General features: G+C 44.7%; 1 protein-coding gene across 1 annotated transcript in view; it reads left to right on the top strand.

Moving 5' to 3' along the window:
* LOC139059452 (uncharacterized) overlaps positions 1-18,621 on the top strand; it is a 28,877-nt gene extending 10,256 nt beyond the window's left edge. Inside the window, exons 4-6 of the mRNA XM_070537882.1 lie at positions 9,928-9,995; positions 11,264-11,344; positions 18,415-18,621. Of these exons, the coding sequence (XP_070393983.1) occupies positions 9,928-9,995; positions 11,264-11,344; positions 18,415-18,539 (274 nt within the window). The 3' untranslated portion in view covers positions 18,540-18,621. The remainder of the gene's footprint in view (positions 1-9,927; positions 9,996-11,263; positions 11,345-18,414) is intronic.
* The last annotated feature ends 1,343 nt before the right edge of the window (positions 18,622-19,964 follow it).

The following is a 19,964-nucleotide window of genomic DNA, read 5'->3' as shown; positions in this document are numbered from 1 at the left end:
GAGGGCGAGTCAAATGAAAGTGCGCCTACCCTAACCGCGCAATAATGGTTCGGTTCAATATCTGCGAGGCATGCGCGTAGGAGAACGGCATGTTTCATTTACAAAAGTGACACGCAGGTGTGAAGATAAATGTTCTTTAATGCTCTCATACACTGCGTTGAATATGGTTGCGTCACATAATGGACACTTCAAAAGTTGAACAGCTCGGTGTCGCGAAGTTTTTGACAGCTAAAGGTGTTTCCGAAACAGAAATTAATCGCCGTATGGCTGCCGTTTACGTTGATCACGGCATTTCATTGACCACTGTGAAGCGTTGGAGCAAACGGTTTAAAGGACGTTGTAAAGACATTCAAAGACCGGGCCAAAACCATCGTGCAATCACCCCCCACACAATTTCAAAGGTTCATGAGCTGATGAAACAAGAACGGAGGATAAGCATCGATGAACTGGCAGACCGTCTGAACATCAGTCACGGTTCGGTTCACGCCTTAATTCATGAGCTTCTCGGTTATCGGCTCTTTGGTGCGCAATGAATCCCCAAGATTTTGATCCATAGCGAGAAGACGGAGAAGTTTCGCGCTGCCTTGACTCATCTGATCGGGTATCACAATGAGCATGACGACTTCTTGTTTGCAACTGTGATCGGGGACGAACCTTGGTGCCACTACTACGAGCCTGAAACACGACGGCAAAGCTTACAGTGGAAACATTCTAATTTACCACGCCCAAAGAACGTAAAGGCCATCATTTCCGCTGGAAAGGTGTTGTTCATTTTTTTTTCGATCGACAGGGTCCATTACTGATAAAATTTGCTAAATCTTGAGAGGCTATCAATTGTTTGCGATATTGTGAAACGCCAGAACGGCAGCGTGTCGCAATCAAGAACGAACAACGTGGAAAATTGACGAATGGGGTCATCTTGTTCCACGACAATGCCTGTCCCCACGTCGCTTATGTGGTTAATACAAAACTGGCAAAGTTCAAGTGGCAAATGCTGCAACATCCGCCATACAGCCCAGACCTGTCACCTTGCGACTTCTACATTTTGGGGCAACCGAAAAAACAGCTCAAGGGAACCAGATACAGACTTCTTGAAGCAGCAACCCAAGGAGTTTAATAAGACGGTAATGACGCAACTCGTTAGTCAATAAGACCAATGTCTAAATTCTCATGAAGACTACTTTTAATTAAAGTACCCCGTTGTTGGCTCATTCATTTGACTTGCCCTCGTATATCTTGCAGAATTCCTGCTTTTTATACGTGCCCTCTGTTGCGACTATGATTTCGGTGCAATTACTCACGATACACGACCGGTGACAGCTGCCTCTGCGTAATACATTAAAACAAATTACAGCGTCATTGAGATTTTTCACTGGCCATTGCATATATACAAGAATGTAAGCACGGTTCTTGAATGACAAAGTTTCATTAACATATTTGTCCTCAACTTGTTCAGTTCATTGCCGTTTAATTTTTCATATCAGTGGCATGCACTGCTTTCCCGGTTTCGAACTGATATAGTTCTAAAGTTCGTGTGATATTTTCTTTACTTAAATAGACAAAAATAAGGAAGCATTGATATCAGTTATTTTGGGCAATATTTTTGGCACATACGAGTATATTCTTTTATGAAAAAATACATATTTTATTGTTTTGACTGTGCATAGCGTTCAAGAATTCGTTTGCAGCATCTTTTGCAATGACAATGCAGTTATTATTCATGAATTTGATCCCTTGACAAATTGTTTAAGAGGAAGCTTTAGCTCGGGCCCAATCCGACGCGGCCTATTAAAATACTTGTAAAACGCAGAAACCCTTTTCTTAGATAATCCTGCTAATCGCTTTTATTGAAATTCGTTGCATTTGAGAGAGAAAGTCAAATCCTAGTTCTGTTGGAAACACAACTTCGATTTAGGGCCTGAATGTTGTTTAAAATATTTTGAAAAATTCGAAAGTTTGAAAATATAGAAGCACGACGTTTACAAACTAATAGCTATGCATGAATAACAGACATTGTGGTTCTGTAAACGGCATCTATTATAACAGTAAAGCGGACAAGTTTGCTATGTAAATTTGTATCTTACGTGAATTGGTTACGTTGTGTACAAGGGTTCTGCAGAAGCCGTATTTCCACAATACTAAATTTTTTTTAGATTCATGTGTAACATATCCATTTTGTCCGCTGTAGATGTACTATTAGATGCAATTCACAGAATTGTGATATCATTTTTCATTGTTGAGTCACGGAGTTTTAAACTTGATAGTTTCGTTTTCTGAAAATTTTCGATTTGGCCAATTTTTAATAAATAATTGACCACCTAAATAAAACATTTGAAACCAGTAGTCACTAGAGTTAAACTTTTTCTTTTAAATGCAACAACAAAATTTCTGGCTACGCCACTGGCCCCATATATACGCGTATATATATATATATATATATATATATATATATATATATATATATATATATATATATATATATATATATATATATATATACACACACATGGGGCCAGTGGCGTAGCCCCCCCCGAACAAAATTTCTGGCTACGCCACTGATATATATATATATATATTAGTCCCAGCCGAATATATATATATTAGTCCCAGCCGAAGGCTAACCACCAGCAAAAGCAGACAAGACTAGGTTTTGCATAGGCCCTAAAGAGCGAACTCCTTATGGTGTAAAGCTCCTGATGGTTGACAGACGCATGTGTCGCCAAATTTTTAATTAACTACGGCTCTGATATTTATCGCGTTCCCTTCTCATGATGGCGATGAAGCACACAACGATCGTTAAGCTGAGGCTTACATAAGCAGCTATTGCAGTGCAACATTAAATTAGAAGTTCTTCGGTTACGTAGGCGCATTTTTGTGCCCCTTGCTCTTTGGTTAATGCAACTCTCCGTGTGCGCAATATAACTTATATAACACCTTTGTGTCATCGGATGGGTCCATTTAAAAACAGCGAACGACGGTATGCATAGGCGCAAGTGTAGCGCCAGGCCTGAGCGAAATCTTCCCTGCAAAGGTTGACAGCATTCTTAAAGAAAACTAGATGGCATTGTAAAAGTCGCCTTTAGGTATCAGAACGGCAAGTTGGGACAGTTGGTTGGGATTCATGGTAAGGGTTGTAACAGCTTGTCCTTATCTTGGTTGCGCTGTTACAACCCTTACCATGAGTCGCCTTTAGGTATCTAGAAGACTGTCTGATTTTCTTGCGGCCTTCCTTCTCGAGTACTAGTAGCGACTTGCCCAATCATATTGCTACGGGGCATAAATAGTCAAGCCAAGTTGTATTTAGAGCTATTTTCAAATTGCAGCAACGCTGGTTACCCCAAGAAGGCTGCGTGAAAACAGCCGCACGCTCGCTTCGTCAAATCGTCGTCTTTGTTCATAGTCGTACTATGACCCACTGCTCCGTAACAATATTTTAGGTGTTTTCTAAGAAAATGGTGGGGCTTGGACTTTGTGTGCTCGGTTCCTCAGGACGACCTCTTCGGCTTTTTAGATATTCATGTCATACAACGGCGAGATCATGTTTGCTGGGCTTAATCAGGCCTCTAATCACTCCAAACTAGTAAAGAGAGCTATTGTTTCGTCCGCCATTAGCGCCGCATTAACGAAACCTTGTTCACACATGGCGGAGAAAACCGTAAAAGTGGAGTTAGACGGGCTACTTTCAGCGGGATTCCCAAAGTTTGTCATTTCGTCAGTTTGCGAAACATTGTGGCAAAGAGTACAAAGTAAGCGGTACCAGAAAATACCAGAAGCGGAAAGAAAAAAATCATCACCGTCCAAGCACTCCGTACAGATGATTAAACAGCGAAGCTTAAACGTGTGGCCCCGTTGTTTATCACTGGGTTAATCCAGGCGGTTCATTAAACGACGGCTTGGTAGGCTGCCGGATCGTCGCAATGCAGTTGCGGCTAGCGCTCGGCTGCACGAGCCTGTTCATGTGCCCCAGCTCCAGCAGTGACATGGCGTACAGGTATCCCTTCCCAATTCTGCTCATGGCGTTGCTGATCGAACGCTGCCTGCTGCTCAGGAGTGTGTATGACGCGTGGCCTACCCATTTCGGAGTCGGAGAGAAACTGCTGGCGCGCGCGCTCAACTGCGACGGAGAGCAACGACGTCACTACTGGCGCTGTTAATCCAACACCACCTAGATAGCACGAGACCGTTTCACTCCAATCCATGTTGCCATGTTACCTGCCCGACTGCCATAGAATCGAATGGGGATGCTTCCGAGTAGGCATCAGTGATTTTGGTGTCACCGCTTTCATCATGCCAGCCTTGTCAACGGTAATTTCGGGCCAGGTAGCGTGATGTCATCGATCAGAGTAAACAGGCCTTGGGCTATCTAGGGGGTGTTTCTTAATTGCGAGCCTCCTTTCCTCTCTCCTTTTTTCGGGCATGCAAATGAGGTTGCACCGGAAGAGTTTTCGGCGTACAGGCGACCGCCAGACGGACAGACGGATGAATGTGCTAGCCATGTACAGCTTCGCTGTAAAAGAAACGAGCAGCATACCTCGTATGTGCACAAACCACTATCTTAGCTAGGCACTGTAATGAATGCACCAGACGTATCATTGAAGCAGCAATGATTACTCAGTTAGTAATCCATCCATATCATTAACAGACAAAGAACTTGGTTTTCTGAGGTCGCACATGCGCCCTCGTTCACCTTGGGTCATGAATTTTGAATGCATACGCATGTCGGGTTGATGCATTGTAGGGGGCGTCTCAGTATATATATATATATATATATATATATATATATATATATATATATATATATATATATATATATATATATATATATATATATATATATATATATATATACTTGCTTCTCACAATAAAACTACGTTTGAAGTCAGCGCTTGTCTTCGTCGTCCTTTTTGTTCCTCGTCTATGCATGCTCTGTAAGAAGTGACGGTTGCTACCATCGAATACCAACTAGCCCGTACCCAAACACTGCTTCACAACAAAAGGCCTGCCACCCTCTCGTTAATGCTGTAGAGTTCCTGTATGTTACCAGCCATATCCTTATTAATCAGGAATCCGACTCCTAATTCTCGTCTCTCCGCTAAGCCCCGGTAGCACAAGACGTGCCCGCTTTTTAGCTCGGTATATGCTTCTTGTGTCCTCGTAACCCCACTGAGCCCTATTATATCCCATTTGTTGCTAGCTAATTCCTCCAATAGCACTTCTACACTCGCCTCACTAGATAACGTTCTAGCGTTAAATGTTGCCAGGTTCAGATTCCAATGGCGGCCTGTCCGGACCCAAAGATTCTTGGCACTCTTTGCTGCGTCTCAGGTCTGACCGCCGCCGTGGTCAGTTGCTTCACAGCTGCTGGGGACGGAGGGCCGGGGTATGATTGTTGTATTCATAGAGGTTGTGGCCAAGTACTGCACCAGGGCGGCCAATCCTGCTCTGGTGAGGGAGTGCGTTACCAGTTCTGGTCACCGGGGTCAGGCCGCACTCCAGGCCTGTTTATTCAATGTTTTCAACACGCGGATTTTTTTTAATCCAGTGGAAAATTGTGCGGCACCGGGATCCGAACCACGGTCCTCTTGCACGCGAGGCGGATGCTCTACCTCTACGCCACCGCTGCACATTAGAATAACCTTATCTAAATATATTGTCCCGAAGAAAGCATAAGACGCCTTGAAGAAAAACAACTCCCCTTGTCGAAACGTTGGCTCCCGCTTTTACCTTGTTCTTTTCCTCATCGTCTAGGTAACGGCTGAACTTCAAACCTAGTGTTGCACTGCAATGGGCAAGTATAAAGGTGGATGTGTGCTAGATTGCCATCACGAGAAGGGAGCACGAGAAACATCAGAGGCGTATTTTATATTTCAAAAATTGCCGACAGATGCGTCATCCAGCCATCAGAAGATTTACACGATAAGTAGTTCGCGCTTTTGAGCCTATGTCAACCCTAATTTGGTCTGATTTTACTGCTGGCTAACCTCCCGATGTGACTAGTGTCTCTGACACTGTGCTTGATAACTGTATAACCTTGTATTACAGTTATCTTGACAGCCCCTCGCTACTAGAGCTTACCGCTCATCTTAATGAAGTATGGAGGAAAGGAAACCTTCCCGAGGACTGGAAAATAGCCGAGGTTCGTCTGATACCGAAGCCAGGCAAGCCACAAGCCATTGAGAACCTACGACCGATCTCCCTCACTTCGTGTGTAGGAAAGCTCCTAGAGCACATCGTTCTCAATCGGTTACAACCATTCCTGGAAGACTTGGGGAAACTTCCAACAACGATGATAGGATTCCGTCCACACCTCTCAACTCAAGACATCCTACTTCAGCTGAAAGAGGAGGTGATTGTACCAGCGACACGCAACTCCCCCACGGCTATCCTCGCCTTAGATCTTAAAGGGGCGTTCGATAACGTCAAGCACACAGCAATCTTACAGAGGCTAAACGCGCTGGGCTGTGGGGCCAGGACGTACTCCTATATCAGAGATTTCCTCTCCGATAGAAAAGCCATCCTAAAGGTCGGGGACAAAGCCACAAACCCTTCCTACTGGGCGGGCGCGGCACACCACAGGGCGCAGTGTTATCCCCTCTCCTTTTCAATATCGCCCTAATAGGCCTACCGCCGCTCCTCGATAACATCCCAGGGATCCGGCATGGCCTATATGCCGAGGACATTACCATCTGGTCGTCCACAGGGTCCATCGGGAAATGGAAAGCCGCTTGCAGGAAGCTGCAGACGTGGTGAGCGACTATGCTAAGTCATGCGGGCTCAGCTGCGCCCCCCAAAAGTCGGAGCTACTCCTGGTCTCACCGCGAAAGAAGCACAGAAGCGACTCGCCCACTATCAACATACGACTGGAGGGACACACCATCGTTCCGTCTCAGGGCGTAAAGATATTGGGAATGGTTTTCCAGTCGGATCGCACCAATACAATATTAATTCAAAAGCTTAAGAATACAACAGCCCAAGTTACGCACATGATCCGGCGAATAACAACGAAGACAAGAGGCATGGGGGAGGCGGACACGCTTCGGCTTGTCCAAGCCTTCGTCGTGTCTCGAATAACTTACGCTATTCCGTACGCACTACTCAACGAGACGGAACTCAAGAAAATTAACACAATGATCAGAAAGGCATATAAGCAGGCAATGGGCCTGCCAATCAGTACGTCCACAGAACGCCTACTACGACTAGGTGTGCACAACACGGCCGAGGAGCTGATCGAGGCACATTTATCCAGTCAGCGAACAAGGCTGGCGATTACGGAAGCAGGGAGATCTATTCTCTTACGCCTGGGGCTCTCTGCCCCTCTGAGCCATCCGCCGCCTCAGACTGTGAGCTTACCCCATGCCATCCGGAGAAACATCACCGTACGTCCTCTACCTCGCAATATGCACCCAGTGCACCACGCAGAGCGAAGTGAGGCCCGCGCCCTGGCCATACACAAGCGATACGGAACTTTATCCTCTACAGCCTACACTGACGCGGCTTCTTACTCCAGGCGCGCAGCCACAACAGCCACCGTAGTCGTCAACACAGAACATCGGAGCAGCATTTCGCTCACACGACACAATCCCCTCCAAGCCGAGGAAGCGGCCATAGCCCTCGCTCTCTCCCAAACAGAGGTTGAAGTCATAGTGACCGACTCCCAACAGGCGTGCCGCAACTTTGCTAGCGGCAGAATTCATGCCACTACACTCCGGATCATCAAGCAAAAGCCGCCAACGAGATCAGTCATGATCATCTGGGCGCCAGCTCATCAAGGCATTCCTGGCAACGAGGTCGCCAACCACGTGGCTCGAGATCTGACCCACCGAGCCGACGCCGAGGAATCTGAACCCGAGCGCATGCACCCTCTAGTCTCTTACCAAGACATCACACAACACTACAAGCTAACCCGCAGAACATATGCACCCCCACACAAGTCACTACCTAGAGAGCAGGAGCGATTCCTCCGAGCTCTACAGGTCAATACATTCCCCCACCCAACCAGAAATCACCTCATAGACCCTACAAAATTTTCTCCGCAATGCCGCTTCTGCGCAGAGCCCGGGTCCCTCAGGCACATAGTAGGGGGTTGCAGAGCGGCACCATTAAATCATCCGAACCCTTACCCCACTAACGAGCTTTGGGAGAGAGCCTTGGCCAGCTCCGACCTCGAGGATCAGCAACGGCTGATTGCGAGGGCCCAGGACGCGGCCCGAGCTCAAGGCATCCTGGAATGAGGCATCCTGGAATTAAAGGCAACAATCATAGTTTCTCTATGTTTTGAGGGCTCAAATATTTGCGGAAAGTATCTAGCAGATAATCCCCACAAAGTATTACTAGGTGCCCTACCACGGGACAATGTCCAAAAGTTTGCAATGTACTTCCATTTCAGAAATAAGACCGTTCATCTCGTACAAATAGCTCCAAGATGAAACATAGACCTCAAGAACTTCTAAAAATGAGTTCGATGCTTTCAACACCATGCGAGCTATTAGGGCACTAGCATCGAAGCAGCTACCCGACAGAACCCATTCTTTCCAAATGCACAGTGTGAAAATGCAAAAAAGAAATTATACACACTTTCATAGAAAGGATTTTTTAAAGAGAAGGCAACATAAAGGTATCTCTATTTTGTCTTACTACAAAACTTCTGAGTTCGTACTAAATGAGTCACATAAGCTAACTTTATAGAGATGCGGGTTACCGATCTCACCTGCAGCCCCAAAAAGTGTTCCTGAAACTTCTTTGAACGGGTAAGCAAGATTTATTATCTCTTTCGGCGACGTCAGGCCATTTCTGGCCAGTTCAGCGTTTTGACCGCGTGCACTACAAGTGCGCTATTCTGGACGTAGTCGAGGCAGATCATGTAGCATAAAATGAGGTCTGACTATATATACTGGAAGAAGTACGGCTCCGGCTACTTCATTTCACTTCTACGCAAAAAAAAAATGTTTGGTCTATAAAGAATAGAAAGCGTAAATATTGAAATAAAACGGCCATTTCAGCACGCGCAAACAATACCACATACTAAAGTGGAAGAAAAAAAAGACGATACATAAACGAAGGCGATTTCCGGCACAAAATTGACCGTAGTATTTTGAGCACTTCGCCTACGTATTTAAAACAGAAAAAAAAATTCATTGCCCTGGAAGCTGTTGCTTGAAGGCCGCTAACTGGCCGTAGTCCAAGCACCGTCCCAGCTGACACTGTATGTCTGCGAAAGCCTGTAGCGCCCGTCCGTTCCTGCGTTGTCGCCGCTTCTCGGAAATCCAGTTTCCCTCGCCTTGGGGAGTCCTTACAGCTCCCCGACTAGGACGACATCACAGCCACTAAGAAAACCTGCTTTTACTTTTCAATAAAATCCAGTTGCCTTTCCATTCTCAAGCTGTGAAAACATCTGTCCCTGGCCTCCGCTAAACCTTACTCCCAACAAAGCCCTTATTTTGAAGCGCATCTGTCAACCTTGCTGGACATATAGGGGTGCAGTCCAGCAACATGTAGGATAATTCTGACATATGTCAACTGTGCCATCTTGTAAGTTCCGATTGGCTCACAGGGCTGCTAAGGCATTTATGATTGGCTCAAAATTCCAACATGACGAAATTTGAAGATGTCTAAAGTATCAGCATGGCTCGGCTCATTCCACACCACAGGCAGCATACATCCAGCACTAGCCCGCATAGCTGTTCCACAAATCCTACTGTACCTTCTGGACTCAGCCTGGTTAACCTCCCTGCCTTTCCTTCTTCCCTTCTCTCTCTCTCTCTCCCTATACTGTACCTCCATTTCTCAGCGTAGATATAGTACGTGGTGCCCTTCGAGTGCTATATTCAATATATATATATATATATATATATATATATATATATATATATATATATATATATATATATAACCACACCAGTTTATGTTTCCTTTGTTTCTTTTGTGCAGGAAAACCCTACTGTTTCACGTCAAAGCCGAAAACAACTCTCCAAAGTTCACGTTCACACTCAATGACGGTGAGTTGAGTTTCATGGAATGCAAGGAAATGCGCACTTATAGTGTTTATTTCGTGCATGGAACCTTTCCGAGTGAATTGTGTAAACTACACAAGGAGAACCACTGTAAAATAAGCAATTGGACCACAATGAGCAATTGAGCAAATACTGTTCAAGGAGGAAAATTTGTTAATTTCAGTTAACACCATCTCATGGCTGAAATGCTCTATAGTTGTTTTACCTGAAGGCATTACTATGTGTTCAGATAAAAACTTACTTATGTACTCGTTTGCTCAGGGTGAGCGCAGGTCACTCACCATGCGTTTTGCATACACCCTTCAGGTTAGTTATAGCTGCTGCCTACGTAATGATAACCGACTTCTCATTGTTGTGCTATGCCCACGGAAGTGCTTGCGCATTGCTTACGATTGTTATTGTGTTTGTGAATAGCTTGCGGGCATGGGGAAGAAAATCATAGAACCACTGTAGAGAAGATTCTCCAGACTTTTGTGGAAAGTCAGCAGTCTGCTAGATCAGATATATCTGACTTAAAAACACGTCTTGACATCACAAAGTGTTTCGTACAGAGTTTTGGTAGACGTTTAACAGAGATCGAAGACAAAGTAATAGAGATGCAGTGAAAGATTACCTCAATTGAAGTTGTAAGCCTAGCTGCTACGGGCATGCAGAAGACGCTCCACTCGCAGCACGAAGAACTAGTGGATTGGGACGACATAAGTCGCAGAGCAAACATTTGGAATCCTTGACATACGTCACAAAACCGAAATAGCCCAAAGACACATAGGTATAAAGGGTATTTTTCGGGATAAATTAGGCGTTACCATTTAGTCCGTTGCGCGAATTCGTATACTAGGAAGGACGACAGCAAATGGACCAATAATTCTTTTTTTCCCAATATTTCTATGAAAAGCCAGCTGTCTTGTCAAACGCAAGAAAATTAAAAGCAATGGATATGTACACTCGGCAGGATTATTGGGAAGACACGATAAGAAAACGCAGGTTGTTTTGGACTATTGCTAAACACGAAAGAGACGCCAAAAGAAAGGTGTTAGCTGCATATGATGAACTTCGAATAGGCGAAAAATTTTTTCTTTGGGATGACACATTGAACGCTCAAAAAGAAGCGCCGAATTCAAACAGATAATCTTGTTCTAGCTAACAATCAAAGCCTTGCCAGTTAAGTTTGCTGTCTCTGAACGCGAATATAATGACTAGTGTAAAATGAGGATGTTGGCAAAATTTAAAACACTTCAGCGTGTGTCTTGCAGATCCAACTCCCAAGGAAGGCATGTTCTACTACACCGACTACGAGAACTGCGTCATCGAGGATCTTGAGTACCATGGTCATCGTGAGTTGAATTCCAGACTTGCTCTGTTCTGACACACCGATTCCGAAAACTGTCTGGCAATGATACACTACGATAGTGACGTATATAATTACTAACAGTGAAAAATAAGAACAAAATATTTCGCGATAGTTAAACGTAATAATGCAAGGTTGTACAGCCCTGCAGGGCGTCGAACCACACTGTATTCGGCTTTGGGTTCGGGTTCATACTTTTGGGTTCAGTTCAAGCGTTTCTCCAGAGCAAAACTTATAACGGATCGAGCCGGCTCACGGATTTGTGAGCGACTTGATTCGGGTTCAAACGGGTTCGAAGGACAAAAAAACACACATTCAGGTGCCACTGAGTTTCGAGAAAATGTGCATCGCTTTTGCAAAAATCTACTAGTCCGATTTGACACTCTGTGTAGAAATGCGGAACAGCATTTTCGTCGGCGCGAGCACTAAATAATGATAACAAATAAATCACAATGAGACGCCATAAACTGTTTGGGAGCTCTTTTTAGCGGAGACAAAGAATAGACGTTTTGACAGCTTCATATCGAAGAGTGAACTGGCGTTTATTCAAAAGTAAACGCAAGTTTACCGAGTCGGTGTGGTGACGTCCTAGTTGGGGAGCTGCCTCAATTCCATGAAAGAACCAGGGATAATGACTCCTCTAGGCGAACGAAGCCGGCTGTCCGAGAAGCCGTGACGATATAGACACGGATGCTCGCTACATACTGTTGTTACGAACGTGTCGCAATCTAGACATTGAGTGGGCTTCATGGAATCCTGCCCGGTTACTCAATGCATTGCTCCACCATCAGCCCACCCAAAATTTTCACCTACACTTTTAAGTAGTAGTGGCGCAACAGTGTCGGTCCGGCTTTTCATTGCGGCAGCATTATAAGCGGACTTCCCCCAATTCGGAGGTGTGTAACAGGAAATGTGTGCTGATACCGAAGGCAGTGCAGTCTAACGCGGGTTACCAAAGCGCCAGCTGTCACGAGAGATGAATGTGAGAGACTTGCACGTGACACACGCTACAGACGTTACAGAGAGCGAATTTGCATGACAGAAGCTCCATTGTAATTGTGACTTGATTGATAGAGTATTAGGCTGCTAGGCTCGCCGACCGAGGTTCAATCCCTTTCTCAGTTTTGTCTTTCTTATAGCAGTATAGGCGGACTTCAACATTTTGGAGGTATCTAGCAGACAACTTTAGGTGTGTTTAGCGCACCCCAGTGCGCCGCAAGGGGCATGCAGACGTCACGTTGATAAATGATAGTGTGGAAAGTCACCCGTGTTGCACGACCGCGGAGCTGTCGAGACATCACCAGCATCAGATTCTGAGTACGCAATCGCGCAGTTAGAGAGTTAGCGGTGGTCAATTCCGGACGAGGGTGGCGATATGGGCTTGTTGGTCGGCCATCAATGAAAGGTATCTGGATAGCGCAACAAAACGAACATGAAGACAAGCGCTAACTATCAATAACGAAAATTTACTTCCGGGATCGGTCGTGCTTGTTAACACTGCATTTATAGTCGTATTATTGATCGGACTATGTGCAGAATATTTCGCTTATGTCTCTTTTTTGTTCGCTTATGTTCGTCTATTCATGTACAGCGTTATTCATGTACTATAATACTTACCGAAATACTGTTATTGACTTGTTTTTTTATTCATGTGCTGTACTAATTGCCGAAATATCGCTATTGAGTTGTTTATTTTTTTTGTATATGTATTATTGGAATATTCATGTATTATATAATTGTTGAAGTGCTGCTTTTGACCCACCCTGTAACGGCCGACAGGCCAACAGTATGAGTAAATAAAAAGAAATGCCCAAACAACCACGTGCACGGCGATATCGACCATGAAGATACACTAACATGACGGCATGAAAACAATCTAAAATCGGTACATCAGGAAACCGCAAAAACACCTAAATTACATATTGCAGATGCGGTCACCCTTCATGCAATGCGCAAATAATCTAACTCTCTCGCGGGCAATGATATTGACGGTTTGCTGATGCGTTGGTCAGCGGCCAAGAGGATTTGCTCCGTTTCTATTATTAATCTTGAACACTCGCGCTTATCCATATATAACAGTGGTACCTTATAGAAGTGGGCGGCATGTCCGACATGGGTACGTTTTGCAATGGAAAGCAAGAAAACCATAGCCTGATACACTCGAACACTTATTTACGTGCTTGTCTTATCGCTGTGCACCTGGTTGTTTGGTGTATAAGTACGACTGCTCCGGGAAGTAAATTTTCGTTGTTGATAGTCGGCGCATGTCATCGCCTTCGTTTCTTCTTGTGCCCTTGTTTTGTTGCGATATCCAGATACCTTTCAATGAACTCAGTTCCGGCCTGTTTTTTATTTTTTTTGTCAAATAGGCCTACGACACGATGTACAGTAAGTCAGTTGTCATGCAGTAATCAGGCGATCCTTTCCCCGATGCTCTTCAGCATGGGAATGGCCTAACAGCTCTAAAAAGCGCATGAACTGCAATTTACCATGTACACCAATGACTTTAAGCCCTGAACATCTTGCGAAGAATAAATCACCCACCAAATGGTGGTTCTTCAAAAAGCGCCGGACATGGCAACAGTATTCCTGGAAAACACGTGATTAAGTCCCTCACTCCGGAAGACCGAATGTATCAGCACTGGGTGCCACGACAAACGCGGGCGCCAAGGGGTCTTATATTTCGCGAACACGCCCATCCATTCAGCACCCGAAGGCTATATTAAATTTCTTGGCATATGGATAGCGGCAGGTGGTAGTTCCGACATATGAATGTTGCAGTTATGCCCAACTCGGCACCATATACTTCCTTCGGCACGCCGAATATCGTGGTGTATCGGAGGGGCCGGTGTCAAAACAGCCCGCCAGCTCATTCTGGCTACGATGGCGTCCCGCGCAAAATAGGAGTGCTTGAGCAAACTGACAGAACAACACGTCCAGCAGCGGGAAATGCTTACAGCGAAGCACTCCGCGTCGTCACCCGACTGCCCACCGATGTGTGGCTGATGACTTCCGACGCTAAGCACAGTTGCCAACATACTCATGAACATCGGTGCGCAATGCTGACGAGCTCAGTCACCACTCAACGCAAGACGTTCGCGGCACAACATAGCTTTTATTTGACCTAGTTGGTCATACGTACTTCTATAAATAATAAGGCGCGAATGAACGGATAAAGAGAGAGACACATAAACAGGACAAGCGCCAGTTACTAGCAGCTGATTGCATTACTTATGGACGACAAGCATTTATGGTTGATCATTTTACTGTTTTTATCGTTTAAAGTTGGCGCTCGTCCTCTTTATGTGTGTGTCTTCGTCTCCGTTTTCTTTGCGCCCTAATACATATCAGTACTCTCAGAATACTTATCCTGGACTGGCACAGCCCACACCGCTGATGCCGCCGTGGCAAACTCATCCGCAACTGTTCAACTCACATGGACGTACGACGCAAGCGGTAATGCGGAGAGCCTATTCAGGTCTAGTGCCGCTTACTGTTACCTAGACGCTGCTTTCCGTACCACCCACGACGATACGCGGGGCCCAGTTGGAATTCATAGCCTCGTCCCGGGACCCACACACGCTCTAGAGTAAGTGTTTAGCGATCAAGAGCCCCCGCACGTACTCACAGTCCAACTGCAGGCTGTCCGTGACACGCTGCACGATGACCTCGAAAAGCCTGCCGATACGACATCTATGAGGATATATGCGGACAATGGGACAGTGCGCCTGTTACGCGACCTTTATTCCTGCCCGGTCTCCAGTAAAATAGCTGACGCGGCCAGGATTCTGCGATTGGGGCACGCAGTCGAAACTCGATTGTAAAGGGTTGGCGGCCGCTGCAGCGTGCCAGGGAACAATGACAACGAGAGATACATGCCTCTTTGAGCAAGATGCTAACTTTTAGACGTAACAGTGACGTAGCAACTTTTGTGTGTGGTCAAGGTGGCGGAGATGCAGAGACGTCCTTCTTAGAACACTGATACACATGACAACACTCCATATACGCCTACGACAACATACGCAGAAGGAAGACAGACTGCACGCTGGCTTCTTTGTTTGTTTGTCTGTTTGTTGATACTCCTAACCCCGAAAGGGCCATTACAGGAGGGGCAGTACAGGATATAAGACATAATATGCGTCACTATCACGTAAATAACATAACAAAGCATGAACATAGCAGTACATACAAGAGTAGTGTACACGTGTTGCGCATATCAGGCAGTAGAAGTCACAAAAACAACGATTTTTTGTTCACATTCATAGTTCGGGGAAGATAAAAATTAAATTATGGGGTTTTACGTGCCAAAACCACTTTCTGATTATGAGGCACGCCGTAGTGGGGGACCCCGGAAATTTCGACCACCTGGGGTTCTTTAACGTGCGCTTAAATCTAAGCACACGGGTGTTTTCGCATTTCGCCCCCATCGAAATGCGGCCGCCGTGGCCGGCATTCGATCCCGCGACCTCGTGCTCAGCAGCCCAACACCATAGCCACTGAGCAACCACGGCGGGTTGTTAGGAGAAGATAGCGCACAGTGAATAATTGTACACAATGATCAATAAACTGCAGTTTTACATAGTGCACCATAGGGACAAACAAATTATTCAAGCAGCGCTAAAAATTCATTCACGGAATAAACTGTTACCACTGATTCGGGAAGCATGTTTCCTTCTCTAATCACCCTGGGGAAATAGCTGCATTTAAAGGCATCGTTTCATGTGAATTGTGGCAAGATATGCAGATTACGCGGATGTCCTCAACACTAAATAGGTTGAAATGAAAAAAAAAGCTTGGTGTACTGATATTGAGTTCACTATTATTTTTATCTGAAGAGGAATTTTATCCTCTCGAACGTTGCCCTCGTTCCTAACGTAGGTGAATTTGCTGACCAGCAGAGTTCTCCGGGTGAGGGGAAGCGGCGATATTGATTAAAAATGAATGTTGAGGCTGGGCGCTGCACTCTGTGTAGTTTTTGGCGATTAGTTGCGATGTGTGGATCACAAAAATTTTGGTATACATTAAAATAGGCTTTATGAGTGTCTTATAAGCCAAGCTATTTACTTCGGATGTCGTACTTCGCGAATTACGTCTTAGGCTACATGGGGCTCGGTTACGTTTTGCATCAATGTGTGTATTCTACGTAAGGTCTGAAGTAAAAATTATACCTAAATATTAACGTTCAAGTAATATATTCTGTTTGCTATGCCCAATATTATTCTGATAGCCTGTGGCCATCTTTTTTTGTTATGGACGTAAAAATTTATTTTCCTGGGCTATGCGCCATTTGTCATTCGTTACAATATTGCCAAAATTTCTGCACATTTTGTTTTAAATTCTAATTCTTCCTGAAGAGTGTCTATTTTGTTACATAAAACGCAGTCGTCTGCAAATAATATCAGTGAGACTGTAATGCCGTTAACCAAATCATTAATAAATAATAACTGATGAAGAGGTCCAATACATTGCCTTGAGGCATGCCAGATTTCACCGAAAGAAAAGAAGATTTTCGCCCACTTATCTCTGCGTATTGCTCTCGACAGTGCAGATATGCTGTGAATATTTTTTTTTATTCAGGGAGTTTTAAAGGTTGCGTCTAGTTCGAGCAAGTGTTCTGGGTGCGAGACTTTATCTAAATCCTTCGCGAAATCAAGAAAGATAAGATTTGACTGCTATTATTTATGATCGGGCAGTCCTTGATCTACACAGCATTCTTTCGTCAGATACTGCTTCATTGTAGTAGACACAAAGACAGGTCTAGAATTCACGACCTGATCGCACATGCCCAAGTGTATTCATTTACAATTTGCTGCAAAACACAACAATATATTAGTTCCAGAAACCGTTCACTAACAGTCTAGTCCATTTGTCCAGTTGACTAGTAACTCCAATAAATATCGAGGAGGTTAAAATCCCCCAAGACTGTGATATTGTCATTGTGCTTCATATTACACCACATAATACTTTTCAAACTTAGGAGTTATCTTACTGTCGAGTTATTAGGTCTGTATACTCCACCAATGGAGTTGTTACAAATTTTTTCTTTAATTGTCATTCAGATGTTTTGGTTATCGTTTGGAGTTTTTACTGTAGAAAATGCAATGTCTTTTTTATTCATAATGGCCATGAATCCGCCTCTCCCTTCTCCGTCTTGTCTATCTTACACGCTCATAGATTTACCTGGGCATCTGGTGTGCATCTATGCACCCTATTCTTTGTAACTACAAGGACATCAGTTTCGTGGTCTATGGCCAATGCTTCTAATGCATTTGCTTAGTTTAGTATGCTTCTGGTGCTGACATTAAAGATTTTGATACCTTAATGTTCAACTTGTTCGTGTTTGTCTTCGGCAATTCCAGACTTACCTCCCCATTTACATAATTTATTTCTCTCCTCATTCAGTCCGCAATATACATTATTAACCTTCACTTTGCCAAAGACAATTCCTCAGAAAGGCTGGAAGAATCCTGTGGGCACTGTACGCCTTCGCTACGGAATCGAGGATTATTATCATGATGAAACCGTACGAGGGAGCATTCCTCGTTAGCTGAGCCTGTCGACATCTCCCGATTACTCCATCACGCTACCCTTGGTACGTCGATGAGCTCCGCCTACCCCCGAAATTTCATTGTACCAAGATATCTGGCGCAAAACCACGTGCGGCGCACCTGCATCCCTCAGTCGTCCTGAAGTCAAGTGCGAGCCTCTCCCTCCGCCGCCCTCGAAAAAGAAAATATCCCTGCTCAACACACGACCCACGTCACCCACGCGACAGCAGGTGACAGTGTCTCCAGGATTGACACCATTTACTCGATGAGAAACGCGTCGATCAGACGGGCCAAACTGCGGGGAAGTAGCGGAAAGAAAAAGTAAAGCTGATCAATGGGGTTACGTTTCAATACTGGCTGCGTGCTGCATACATTACTATCTACCATTTTCCAATGCCTCAAGACATTTATGAATGCAGTATTAACAAAACATATGCCATCGTTGCCTTTATATTAGTAGCGCTACCGGTAGTTCTCTTACTTTTCTTTGTGATATTTCTTTTTTCAGAGTGTGTCCTTTGGGTCCGGAAAGAGCTCAAGAACTCGGTACCTCAGATCTGCATCAACCACTTCGCTGACACTTGCGGGGTTGGCGTTCTGAAGCACGGCAAAGATCTTTGCAGGGAAAACTGACATGGCTACTTAAATGTAACATAAAGCGATTTAGCCCTTGTCGACTAAACGTATGTTGGCAGTAAAGATTTCCTGCATTTACCTCAGAAGTTTTGCCTTGCAAATTTGTGACTACCTCTGAAAGTGCTGTCTTCGGTGCATCACCTTCTCCTTCCATTTATACTCACTTCAGCCGCACGAATCATTGCATCGTTGTTTGTGACGAAAATTATCACGCGATTGACCACACATGTACTACGTGTGTTTACTTTCTTCTTTTGGTTTGCAGATAGCCTATATTTTTTCGCGTCCGTCCGTGCTTTTTCGCCTCTTCAGGGAATGAATTCACAAAGCTTTTCATCCGTAACTGCTCTTCGACATTGGCTGACCGCCTTCGCAAGACCCTTTCCACCATCAGGGTTGGCTCGCATATGCTCTTATGAACACTTCTAGCGTAAAGTTATTTCGTGAGTAAAGGCCCAGGTGTAGTTAACGAAGAGAATCGTTACGTTACTTGAATCGGAAATCGCAACGTCCATGTAGGAAATTATTTTTCGTACTAATTACTTTTCTGATTAGTTACTTTAGGATCCATGTTGCAATTGCGAAGTTGAATTCGAGCAGCACAGAAGTCCAAGAATGTTTAACAAAAGTCGTTAGACTATCACCACTACCGAGATAAAACCTTCTAGAAAATACACTGGCGTTCCGTTCAAGATCGCCCGACCCTGCCAAAAGGGACATACTTGATAACTGTTACTGCGATGACAATGTATTTCGTAGTAGACTTTAAGGTCTAATATCTGAATGCTGTTGCTTGTCGTTCAACTGCGGTGAAACATACATAACTACTTTACTGCATTCAGATTCAAAATCCAATATTCATCATGCGTCCTGATTTCGACCGATAAAAAATTAAATAATAATCTGCGGATCCCACACACAGGGGAAATGGATGTAAGCGTATGTTTGTGTGCTGTTTGCTTTGATTGAGGATAATTATCTGCGATGTTTGCGACGAATCTGTAATTTGTTCAGCATTTAGTCCAATGCTACAGTTGTGAGTCGATGTTAAACGTTACCATGCGTGCACCACTGCTGTTTGTCTGCATACAGCACACAGAACACACAGGGAGACGTGTTTGCTTGAGGCATTGTTGTGCGTCATTGTTGACAATCTCTTAGAGGGTTGAGCATTATCCTTGCTTCACATGGTACATGGCATCATGGCAGAAGTATCAAACTTTAATTGAATCATCGGGCTGTACGTAATTCAAATAATTGTTATAAATGTACGTATACATGCATTCGTAGTCTGCACCACGTTTCACTTCGCAGAGAAGACGCTCCTGTTCCGCGCGACGCTTCTTTAGGGCCTGAGTGCGCTCCACCGGAAGTGCAGGCTTTGGAGCCATTTTGCTGGCGTGTGCGTACTAGCTCCTTCTG

The sequence above is a fragment of the Dermacentor albipictus genome, chromosome 1 (genome assembly GCF_038994185.2).
Source record: "Dermacentor albipictus isolate Rhodes 1998 colony chromosome 1, USDA_Dalb.pri_finalv2, whole genome shotgun sequence".
NCBI lineage: Eukaryota > Metazoa > Arthropoda > Arachnida > Ixodida > Ixodidae > Dermacentor > Dermacentor albipictus.
This window is presented reverse-complemented; position numbering and strand designations above follow the sequence as displayed.